This window comes from Schistocerca serialis, chromosome 1 (assembly GCF_023864345.2).
Source record: "Schistocerca serialis cubense isolate TAMUIC-IGC-003099 chromosome 1, iqSchSeri2.2, whole genome shotgun sequence".
In the NCBI taxonomy this organism is placed as follows: Eukaryota; Metazoa; Arthropoda; class Insecta; order Orthoptera; family Acrididae; genus Schistocerca; species Schistocerca serialis.
In genome coordinates, this window is record NC_064638.1 from 1,093,856,220 (window position 1) to 1,093,869,242 (window position 13,023).

The 13,023-nt window shown below is 39.7% G+C and overlaps 1 protein-coding gene across 1 annotated transcript in view; it reads left to right on the forward strand.

Annotated features, from left to right (window-relative positions):
• LOC126455618 (DC-STAMP domain-containing protein 2) overlaps positions 1-13,023 on the forward strand; it is a 315,015-nt gene that overhangs the window by 85,288 nt on the left and 216,704 nt on the right. The window contains exon 6 of the mRNA XM_050091384.1: positions 9,994-10,110. Coding sequence (XP_049947341.1) covers positions 9,994-10,110 — 117 coding nt within the window. The remainder of the gene's footprint in view (positions 1-9,993; positions 10,111-13,023) is intronic.

Genomic DNA, 13,023 nt, shown 5'->3' on the forward strand with positions numbered 1-13,023 from the left:
CCCAGAACTTGTGAGAAATCCTGTAAGTTGGAAAAAGGATACCTATCTGGTATTACAGGAGCTATATGATCTATAAGCTCCACACAATCTATAAGAACTGTAGAGCTGTTCTTCTTAGGTACTAAATGGATCAGCAATGCCCAGTTACTAGCAGAAGGCCAAACTATGCTGAAGCGAAAATTTGTTTGCAGTTGTTTAGTTGCCTGACATCTATCTGGTGCAAGTCTTGTTGTCTTGGCATCGATTAAGGGACCTTGCAATGTATAAGTGTAATGCTTTGTCCCCTGAACAAACTTCCAAATGCATTTTGTCTGCATTTTGGATTGACCACATATTTCCCTTTGCCAATACCAGGTAAAATCTAGATCTTGGTGACTTGCACTATACTGACCAGTGTATTTTCTCTCTTTCAATATATGCTGCTCCACCTGAGGTTGAGGCTGCTGCTTCTGATACTGCAAGGCTGGTAGTCCCATGTGTATGCTGTCCAACTGTTCTTGACGATTCCCTATTACCTCTGCTCCACCTGAGGTTGAGGCTGCTGCTTCTGATACTGCAAGGCTGGTAGTCCCATGTGTATGCTGTCCAACTGTTCTTGACGATTCCCTATTACATCTTCTAATCTCTTCTGTATTGATTACAATTTTTGTCAAAAGTTTTCTTTTATCTTCCTGAACTGTTGCACCTAAATCTAGTGAAAGTTTGTGGTGGCAAAGGAAATCTGCCCCAGTAATTGGCACAGATATATCTGCTATCACAAAATTCTATGTAAAAGTGCACTGCAATCCAAAATCTATTGTGAGATGACATGTTCCACAGTGATGCACTGGTGTCATTAACAGCAAGTAGTAATGTCCTTCTTGGTTTTCTGTCTTAGTGGGAATGTTCCCATGGTACGCTGCTTACTGCAGAACCAGAGTCTACCAGAAAGCCATAACCGTACCCCCTATCAGGCACATAAATCCTTTGGGACTTAAACAGAGAAAATGAATTGTTGTCCTGGGCCTTTACACCTTGTAGCTGCAGTCTGCTGAGTTTTGTCGTTCATTGCTGTTGCTATTACATGAAATTGCAAGGGAAAACACCATGTGCTTTTGCTCTGAATTTGTCATGAAACCAGCATATGTCCTTCAGTGATGTGCCGCTGTTATATGATATGTTCATATGCTGTCCTCATGAGGCTAAGAACCTCAGGTGAACAGTTTTCTATCATGAGTAGTACGCTGCTTCTGCTAAAGCTTGTTTAATCAGTTTTCCACGTCATGTCTGTGGATCGCATTATTCCTCACATCGCATGTTGCCAGCCTCGTGCGAGTTTGTGTCTTAATTCTCTGGAACCACTCCTCTCTTGCTATGGTAACAAGGCTCCCTGCCTAGTATCAGTAATATTTCTTACATGTGAATCTGCTTCCTTAAGTAATTGCATTACTGCATGGAGTCTAACAGACTACTGCAATTTGGTGTCTATAGCCTCATGCTCTCATGAAATAAGCATAGCTTGCAAAGGCAGTAGAATCTTGAGTAGCCATATTCTCCGTAATGTGCTTCTGATATCCGCTTCATACAAGGACTTGCCTATTTGTTGTTTAGGTGTCAGGCATGACAGTAATGCGTTTTTTATTGTATCAAACTTGCTTGAATAGGTGGAGTGGCAATAATGTTGCCAATGTATGAGAATGTTTGGCGTAATTGTTCAGCACTGCTATGAAATTTATGTGTATCATCCATCACTCCATAACTTTGTAAAATGAATTCAGTTGTTTGAAACCAAGTCTGTGTGTGGCTGTATTGGAATGCTGATAACCTTGGAATGATTCGCACTCTCCATTTTTCAGCACTAATCACTCTCTGAAGAGGCAGTGAATTGTCAGATTCACAAGACGAAAGTTCCTGACATGGTTGAACACCTGATGCACATTCTACATGATTGTGCAGTTACTATCATTGTAGTTGAGTCATTGGAGCGCACATCACATCTCTCCAGCAGTCGCAGAGTATAATGCAAAGTGGGCAGAAATGTCAGATTGTGAACTGGCACAGTATAATCCAGCATGGCTATCTCTTCCAGTAACTCTCACTGATAGTAAAACAGCTCCATCTGTGTGTGTCCATATTGTTCAATGTACATGGCACCCTGTATGTGGTTGTATCCACACCATAACACAGTTGCTGTCCATTGCTTTGTTTACATATTGGTCCGCCATTACCACTATGGTCCATGAAATTAATAGTTACTGCCTCATTTCCTCTCAGATTTGAGTCTTCTTGATGAAATAATGATTGTATTAAGTTCGCCATTTGATTCTTCCTTCTGAAGAGAAGTGTGATCTGTGAGTGTGACGTTGTCAGTGACCTACGCAATGTCGGTGGGAAAGAACTATGTGGGTTGCTAAATGTCAGTTATTTGAGAAGAGATGGGAAAACTGAACGTTTGAGAAACAAAACATGCGGTGTTTTTCATGCATTTTGCAGGAAAGAGTACACTAGAGGAGATTCAATTAAAAGATTTGTGAGAGAATCTCTTTCAGAGAAACAGACTTCAACATCAGCTGAAGTCAAATGATTGCGTTCGGCTGAAGCAAAATTTGATTTTAAAACTGTCTGTTTTGTGAAGAAGCAATTGATGATGAATTTTTTGATAAACAGAAGAAAAAGCCCAAAAAATGGCACCGAAAGGTTTACAGTGTTGGATCCTTCAGTTGTGATAATACAATTTTAGTTTGTGCACAGGAGAGGAAGGATGAATGGGGAGATACCATCCAAAGACATACCTGTTCTGTTGGCGATCTGTATGCTGAAGATGCAAGGTATCTCAAGGATTGCTACAATAGGTTCCTCACAGGTTCAGTGCATAAATCTAGACAGAGTGGACACCCTGAGGATGAAGAAATTAATGTATCAATGGAGGAAATATTCTGTTACATAGAGGAGAATGATGACTGCCAGTTCACCTTAGACAAGTTGTTGGAGCAAGTTTCTGGAACATTATCTCATATAAAGATAGTCAAGGACAGACTGAGAGAAAAATATGGGAACACTGTTTTCAGCACAACCTGCACCAGAAAAACTGTCATGCGCTTTTGTAGTTCAGGCGAAAACATTTTAAATGGTGGATGGTATTCTTCAAAGGGCAAAGATGAACAAGCAGAAAGGAAAAGAATTGTGAAGGCAGCTGTCACTATAATCTTATAAGATGTTCAGTCCCTGGTGGCGTATGATATTTCTGTTTTTCCACCCTGAGACAAATTCTGTAGTGAAGCTGAGGAAATGGTACCTAGTATACTCCATGTCTTCATGGACTGCACTTCGGTGAAAGAATCCTATTCCATATGACATATTAACATCCACCATGCCAGATATGCTGTGGATATGTTTTAAATGGCTTCATTCTTCGCAGGTCACTCCACAAGTATCAGCAGTTCCTGAGCTGAAGGGATTTATGACGTCTCTTGGTACCACAGTTAATGCTGAAAGAAGTGCAGAAAATTTCCTACTGTTCATTAATTCACCAACAAATGACTACGACACAGTGTACACAGCTTTACAATACACTGCTAACAGTAGCCAGCAGCAAGGTGCTGCAATTTGTTTCGTTCCTTCGACCAGCCACTATATGTAAAGGCTTGAGAAATCCAGTGTGGTATAATATTCATGAGATTCGGAGGATTTCATACACTCATGTTGTTCATGGGGTGCATCAGTTACATAATGGAGGGTCTGAGCTGAAAGAACTGTTAAGCTTAGTTTGTGCCGTAAATTCTGTTGAAAAGATGTTAATTGGACATGCTTACAGCATAGGTGTTAGGGGATGATTACTTGTCCAAGCTGTTTTAGCTCGCATAATTCTGGAAGATACCAGTGTCTCAGAGAAGAAAAGAAGAGTGTTGTCAGCATGTTCAGCAATAAAGAAGATCTTACTGTATAAAAAACTGAGGGAGGTGATTGTTTGGCATTAATTTTAAATAAATTTAACAGTGAGCTGGCTTGTCTCAAGGAGAATAGACCAACTGCTGATTTTTGGTTGCAGTATTTTAAAATGGTTTCATTAATGAAGAAGTTCATAGATTTTGAACATTGTGGTGATTGGAATGGCCATTTGGCATGTGTTCAGAAAGTGATACCATTCTTCCATGCATGTGGTCACTTTCAGTATGAAAAATGTGCCCATCTTTATGTGAGAGATATGATGGCATTATTAACTAGCTGGCCAGATGTGTTCAAGGATTTTGCAGCTAAAGGTTATTTCATCATAAATAGAAGTGCATCTTCTTGTGCAGGAGTTTGGTCAGACATGACCATAGAACAGAATGCACTCCATTAAATGCTCAGGTTGTTCGATACAAGGAAGAAGCTTAACTAACTCTGTCCTAGCAAAGTGGGTTGGAGGGTCTCCTGGGGCAACCACCATCAGTTCATCGTTAGAGGAGCTACTGGAGTGACTTTTTCAAGTGGGCACTAGCATGTTGATCTCCGGGTTTCACGGTAAATTAGGGATGGACAAGACCACACAAAGATCTATGAGTGGTTCAGTGACCATCCTCCTTTTCCACAAATGGATTCACTAATGTCTCTCTTGACAGAGTCAATCTGAAACTCAAAAATAAATTGTTATGAAGCCCTAGAAATTGGCACCAGAACCATGCAGTGTTATATTGTTTGTTATTTTGGTGATGTAAAACAGTCTAAGAAGAATGTGGTGATGTATTTGGATGGTACCAACTACACTGTAAAGGTGCACAGTGAAACAGTGACTGTGGACCTTCTGACATTTTTCCAAAGAACAGCCATTGCAAAAAAGACTGATGAGGATGTTGCAGAGCTTATGGAAAATGAATTATCTCCATTCTTATTGTCTCTCTTTAAAGAAGGGGGAAAGGAAAGAAATCTTCTCTCTGTAATGCTTTTTCAGAAGACAACTATGCAGCTCAGGACCTACAAACCAGCGCCAACGTAGTAGATGGGGCTTCTTTCTCCATGGTGTAAAATGGAATGGGGGCACCAATATTTCTGCACTCTGCAATCAGTACATAGCATATGTGCTCAAACATTATTATAGAAATTGTACTGTGGTATTTGATGGTTATGGTGAAGACAACTGTACAAAACGAGCAGAGTAGAAGAGAATGGTCTTCACAAAAACTTCAATTGACATCAATTTTAATGAAAGTATGACTATCACTGTTCAACAGGAGTATTTTGTTGCAAACAAAAAGAACAAAACCAGACTTACAGCACTCCGTACAGGGTTGCTACAAGTTCTGGAAATCATGGAATTTGAAACATGTCAGGAAATATGAGGGAAACTTGAAAACAAAACACTGAAAAAATCTCATTTTTGTCTCAGTAGATGAAATGGTTTGTTTACTGAGATGTCATGCAGTGTCACTGGCAGGGCGCAGCTGAGTACATTCACTGCTTCCCTGCTCCATCATTCTTACTGCTTCTCCCCTTCCTACCATTCCTCTCAGCTTGCAGTCACTGCTGCCACCACTTCTTGCCACTCGCCAAGCAGCTGCCGACGAGAGGCAGGGAGGCATGAGGAGTGGTTTGTGTGGATCTGATTCTTAGAGACTGTCATTGCAGCAGCCGGAGACAGTGGTCATGTGTGCGTGGGTTGTGTCTGAGTGATTGTGTGAAAGTGTGTGCACTCTCATTTTCTGACAAAGGCACACACTTAAATGTGCAGAGAAAATGAAATGCTATTCAGTTGTACGTTAAAGGCATACCTGCTTGACCATCCACTGTAGTCCGTAGATGAATTCTTTTCCAGATATAATTAAAAGTTCCTATATACACCTTAATGCACTTCTTGAATAAAAAAGTATATCTTGTTATTCAGTTATTAGATGAAAGATACAATACTATGGTAATATTAGACAGTGAATTACAATACTAGATAAATGCTAGTTAATAAATAAGAAAAATTGACTATTATTGTACTATGTTATTATAATTCTGTAGTATTTATTGCATTTGTATTGACACATTCCACATCCAAGCAAATTACTCACGTGTGTGAATCCATGGAAAGTGCATACCAAATAAATGAATAAATAAATCCATTTCATGCCGAATCAGTCATTGGGGATATGAATAAATTAAAAAAAAGGAAGACAGCTAAAACTTAATCTTTTTGATATCTCTTTCTCTTCGTTACAGAATTTTTTGACAGTGTTGAATACTTTATGATCTGTGGTTAATTTTAAGCATTACTATGTGAACTTATTATGCAGTACCTGTATATCACATATTGCCAGAATGCTTTGTATGTAAATTAGAGTGTAAGCCTTATACTTAATTTGTGTGACTGTCATTACTACAGTTTATCAGAGTTATTATCTGAGCACTTAGACCTCACTCTTCATGTATCTGTTTACACACAATATAGATTGTAAACCTTATGACTGAAAGGCAATAGATTATAGAGCCTAGGAATAGATTATTGAGGCTAGGAGGGTCTTAGGATGAAATCATATGTTTGAGCATTTCAAAACAGCTGTTGTTGCTAGGAAAAGTGATGGTTTTGATGCAGCCATACCTATTGTGCTAACTAGTAGCATGGTGGCTATGCTGGGTGCCCAACAAGGATAAGGCATGTGGGGAAATGAACTATTAATTAGAAGTTGCATAAGGATAGACTGAGCTATTTCATTGATACGATGAGTGTCAGAATATCACTTTTGGAATGGCCAGAGTAACTTTGTACAGGATATCTTATTTTGAAGGATTACAAAAAGTAGTCAAAGTTGTGGTAGGACATTGAAATTCAGCCAATTCAGTCCATCTTGCCCTAGTGCTATAAGAGTAGTCCTCCTGTCCGTGGAGGCCATGGCAAAACTTTCTGTAAATTGCAGTTGGACCTGAGGATGGCACTAAAAAGCATGAACTGTGCTTAAATCTTGTGAATGAGGGTAACTTCTTCAGCACTTTAGCTGCCAAAGGGAGCTGGGGATGTCCTATGAACCTAAGTAACAGGCATCATTTAGCGAGATGGTGCAGTGGTTAGCACACTGGACTTGCTGATTTAGGTTTTTGGTGATTTCCCTAAATCATGACTTCAGCCAAATGCTGGGATGGTTTATTTGAAAGGGCATGGCTGACTTCCTTCTCCATCCTTCCTTAATCTGATAGGACTGATGACCTCGCTGTTTGCTCCCCTCCCCAAAATCAACCAACCAACCATCATTTTGGCACCAGTATGAGCTGGCTGCAGCCACTGCATTCAGAAATGGTCATTGTTACACATGTGAAAGAATCTGATCAACTGACAGCATGTAATACTCTGTCTGCCAAAAATGGTGAACCACCCAGGAGATGTAGTCAGATGTCAATGTAATTTTGTACACATACATAGCGTCAACAGGTATATGAATTATTAGAGTTGCAATTCTCTGCAGCAACCAGAACAGCCATCAGAGTGCATTGGTGTTGCTCATGTTTAGTGCTGTTGCTAGGACTTGTAGGGTATATAAGAGGCATGAACAGTATCAGATGTTGAGTGATTACTGTGAAGGATGTGGAGATGCTGTGCTCTCATTTGACACAGTGTTATCAGCATCTGACAGCGTTAGAAAAGGGTTTGATTGGTCTTAAGTTGTCTGGTTGGTTGATCATGCAATATCCACATTTGTGGGACATTCGGGTATGACAGTGCCCTGATTTGGACAGCTTGGGAAAGTGAGGGCAATTATACTTGTTGTCAAGACGATGCTTATATTGTGCACCATGCACCTCATAAACCTTTCACATCTGCACCAGCCATCCAAGAACAATAACAGACACACTGCAACATTCATGTGAGATCTTGCACCATTAGTTGGACTCTACCAGCAGCTGGACTATGGAAATACTGCCCATTGTATAGGCTGGTGTTAACTAGAGGCGTGCATTATGCACCACAACAAGAGCTGGCCCACTTTGGACAGGCCAGCTCCCCTAGTGGCTGTGGCCCAGTACAGCCCAGTTTGCGAGGACCCGCCTGTCCCAGGCCAGTACGCTGGGCTCTGCTGTACTTGACCTGATCAGCATGCTGCCGAGCAGATAGCAGTTTGTGTATTGCAACGCTGGAGGCTGCACTTGCCGAGTGACCCACAAGCTTAAGGAGACAGTGCCACTCGTCTTCAGATGGGCAGACCACTTACCTGTGCACTACCTTGAACTGTCACTGACTTGGTCAACGTTAAGAAGAAATACAAATTACTGATCATCAGAATTCTTTCTTTTTTTTCTTAAAACAAACTGTTAACATTCAGTTTCTTGCAGTGCCTTGTGAGAATTAAGTTGTGGGAGTCCACGAGTATTTCATTTTATTTGCACCTAACACAAGGTGTGATGGTCTGGTAAACATAGTTGTTGAGGATATCCAAGTTAAATGTATGAAAAATAAACCAACAGTTATCGTAAACATGTTTTACATGTTGTGACTGACTGTATGAGCTTGGGTGGCAGAAATTACAAGGAGAACATCTCAGGCTTGTGATGTGAAACTGCTACTTGGTTCAGCATGTGGTTCTCCAGTCATCATCCCAGGAAGTTGGTGGAAATGGTGTGCCCTGATCCACAGAGAATACAGCACATTCACAGATTTTTTTTATCTGTGTCAGCTGAAAAATCTGATTGATTAAAAAAAAGGATAGCTACCATTACAATTTTGAATGCAGTAGCATTCAACACATAGAACCAGTTTTCGTTAATTATTTTTAATTAGTATTGTTTAAGTTGGCTGGTGTGTGGTGGAATTTATCTACCAAGAGCTACTACACTGACAAGTAATCCCTTGAGTGCAAGGTCGCAAGTTCAGTCTTTAGTAAGACTCATTTGAAAGAGTTGTGTTAATAATTGGATGGGAAAAATATTAGCTGCTAATGACTCACTGTGAGCATCAATAGGATGACAGAGAATGAGCGTCTGAGAGTTGTAGAGATTGACCTTCTAGGGGATGTTGTATAGCACTTCACAAAATGGACATCATCAACAGTCAAGAAATGTTCCAAACAAACCATTAACTTGCACAAACACCAGCACTGTGAACACCAAATGAAAAATGGCATGTCACAGTGATCACAAAAAATCATCAAGATTGAAGACAAACTCCTTGGAAATTACAAACCATGCAGGACTTTCAGCGAGGCATCTAATGCAAAAGGAATCATATTGGTGTAAAGGGATGATGAGAACTTATGGAATGTGATGGCACGTAACCTAATGTAAAACAGTCTGTCATGGAATTTACTGTCTGTCATGGAATTTACTGTGAAACTGGCTATCCTTTAAGGCATAACTTCAGGAAGTGTGATAATATGTTATATAGACATGAAAGATGCAAACATCCAGAGGCTGAATTGTGTCCAATGATTCCAGATGCTACAAATTGCAATGTCACACACTTTTCAGAAGGGATGGTTTGCTCTAAAAGAGTATTGTCATGGATAACATGATTTGTCCTGTATCTTCTGCACTTCATGTACAGAAAATATGGGGTGTCAGATCCCATAAACATCATTGGCCTTTTGCAACCTCACACTTGAGGGGTTCCTTGTGAGTGTAAATGTACATGCACTGTGAACATTGTTCTGTCACAAATAAAAGACTGGGAAGTTACTGTGTATATTATTGATCAACATCAGGACATTCAGGTAGCCAAAGGAAAGAAGTACTCGGAGGATATACCTCAGGAGGATTTATGGATTGAAAGTGTCTCAAGCTTTAAATGATAGCCTCCACTTCCAAAAGCTTTTGGTTTTATTCAGATGTGCCGCATCATGTTAACAGAGTACTTTTTACCTAAGTACACCATTGTGAAAGACTTCATAGACCTCTCTAGCCACCAATTGCTTGTTTGGAATTATGTCACAACAGCTATTGCAAGGCAAGTTTGTCCAAATTACACTGCATTTTGGCAAAAGAAGCAAAATTAAACCTCTCAAAAAGAGAAACATAGCATTACTCATAACTGGTGATGCTGCTTCAAATGAGAAAAGGTTAACAATTCAGACAAAAATAACATGCCAATTATGCTGCAGTTTTGGGAGAATATCATAACACATCATATTTTTAATAGTGTGCGACTGAAATGGACACTTAAGAAAGGATTTCCTGTCTCTTCTTCAGGTGAGAAATATGAAAGTAATTTGCAGCAAATAGCATACTATATTTTTGTTCCAACCTTCTTCTCATTAATTGTCTATTGATCTATTAAAGATAGATTATACATATTTATAATCGATTTTAACATTAATGAGTAGTCTCAAGCAGTTCATAAAGTAATGAATATTATGTTTTTGTGACTTTGTTTTCCACAGACAGACAGGCACCAGATTTGTTATTTCTGATAGAACTACTCCGCATTTTTGCTGCAGAGTAGAACTGACCTAATAAAATTGTTTCATAATTCTGAAGCTGTGAACTCATCAACAACTTGCAGAACCTTGCCAGCTATTCACCGAATTCAGTATTTCTGATGAATTGAAAGATATTTGTAGTTAGAAGATTCACTCCCTCACTCTATCCAGGGACGGGAATGGAAAGATGTACAGTGTTTGCTGTACTTTTTCATATGTCAAATGATACTGAGATGTAGAGAGAAAATCCTTCTGTAAATTTCATTCCCAGCTGTCATTATTAAAGATAGGTTGGGTTACAGAATAGAGAAAACCTTTTTGTGTTGATTTGCTGTGACATAAGAGAAGAAATTTCATTAATTTTCCTGCTATCAGATTCTCTTTTCACTAGTGGTCAGTGACTTTTTTTTACAAATGACAGTATTGGATTGAAAAAAATAAGTAAATAAAAACTGTAGCTTTGGCTACATCTATGTAGATTAGAAAAATCCATATGTTAACAATAAGGCAAAATACTCTCCTCATCGTGTGCTATCACATGCTAAAATCTCGTTTTGATATCTTGAGCAATTTAAGAGATATGAGGTACGCTATTAATGTTTCATTCTCATGCATGATTGCTCAGGAATGAACATGATACATATTTTCCAATTTTTTGAGATTAGAAACACATAGAGACCTCCTGGAAAGTCTAAAGGAAAATTCAATATCTTAGCTAAATTTCATTTCCAGAAACATATGGTGTTATATGCACCAAATGCAAAATCATAGCTACACGTATTTTTCATTATTTTTTTCAGGCTTAATCTGGTGCAAAAATCTTACAAGAAAAATCCAGATAAGTGCGAGTAGCATTCATGCACTGAGGATTCTGAACAAAATTAATTATGTATATAGATAGTTCATCCATCCTGGGAATCAATCATTTCAATGCTTTTTGTTTGTTATTGATATCAATACTGGCGAGACAACAAAATATGTGACATAAATAGCTGTATCTTTTGATTGCACTGACATAGAAGGTCCGATATTTTACATCACCTAGAGACCATAGGTTCTAGCGTGTGCGTGAATTTCAACTTGATTCATACATGATCAGAGGGTACCTTGTACCACTACTAATCATTTTCATGTTCCATTCCCAAATAGGGAAAGGGAAAAATTACTGCCAATATGCCCCCATACAAGCACGAATTTCATTTATCAGTAGAACCGTTCTGCCATCAGTTGCAAGTGCTGTTCTCTTAACAGTCAGATAGCAGAGAGACAGACAGACAACAAAGTGATCAAATAGAGGTCCCAATTTTACCGATTGAGGATGGAAACCTAAAAAATGAGCTCTCAGATTTCTACTTCTTGCTTCTTACAGATGTGATGTTTTGTGATAGTTATTTTTTAATTATATTTCACTAAATCCATTGTATCGGAATATAAAAGTACTTCTGACTGTTTATGCTTTAGCAGAATAGATCTTGCAATCTTGGATTGCCCTACACACCTAGGTAGGTTATGTGGAACTTTGTGACCCTTAAGGATGTGGTTGATATGAGTGCTGTAAATGTAGCTTAGGGAGCAAACATTGCAGCCCGGGCCTGGCTGCAGCTTGCAAGCAACAGATGGGCAAGCTGGATGGCTGAACATGCTAGCCACAGCTGGGTGTCAGCATGGGGCTGACCTGGACTGAGGCGGGCTGGCGGGCCAGTGAGCTGACAACCTACCTGGAACAGGCCAACCTGCCTGTAGTGGACTGCAGTGGGCCAGCAATCCACTGCACATGGCTCTGTTGTTAACACCACGACACAGATGGCTGTCCTTGGAGTAATACTGTGAGCAGGAACCATCTACATCTATGTACAGTCTTCATAAGCCATTGCATGGTGCGTATCAGAGGGTACCTTGTACCACTATTAATCATTTTTCTGTTCCGTTAATAATTAGGGCAAGGGGAAATTTACTGCTTATATGCCACTGTGCAAGCACGAATTTCACGTATCTTGTCTTCATTGACCCTACATAAAATGTACACTGGCTACAGTATAATGATTCAGCAATCAGCTGCTTGTGCCATTCCCTGAATTTTCTCAATAGTGCTTCATGAAAAGAAAGTCATCTTCTCTCCAGGGGTTCCCATTTGAGCTCATGAAGGATCACCATAATACTCTCATGTTGACTGAACCTACTGGTAACAAATCTAGCACCACATCTCTGAATTGCATCAATGCTTTCTTGTAATCCAACGTAGGGGGTCCCCAAACATTTGAACAGTACTCAAGAATAGATTACACGAAAGTTCTGTGCCATGTTCTTTTAATGCTGATGAATGGCATCAATTTGTGTCCAGTGATGATTGCAGTTCTGCACCATCTCACCTAGTATGATGTGATCTGGGAGGAGGTTCCATTCTTCCAATGATTTGAAGAGGTACAGTGGTGTTTCCACTGGTGTCATGGTATGGGAAGATATCGGGTATGACTTCAGCTCAGGGCTGGTAGCGATTGAGGGAACTTCAATGGCACAGTTGTGCATCATGGACATCCTGTGTCCTTAAGTTTTACCTGTCAATTGACAGTGTCATGTCGCCACTTTTCAACAGAACAATGCTTGTCCACACACAGCATATGTCTCTATGAACTATCTGCATGACAGTGCACACATGCCACCAAGAATCCTAGATCTTTCCCCC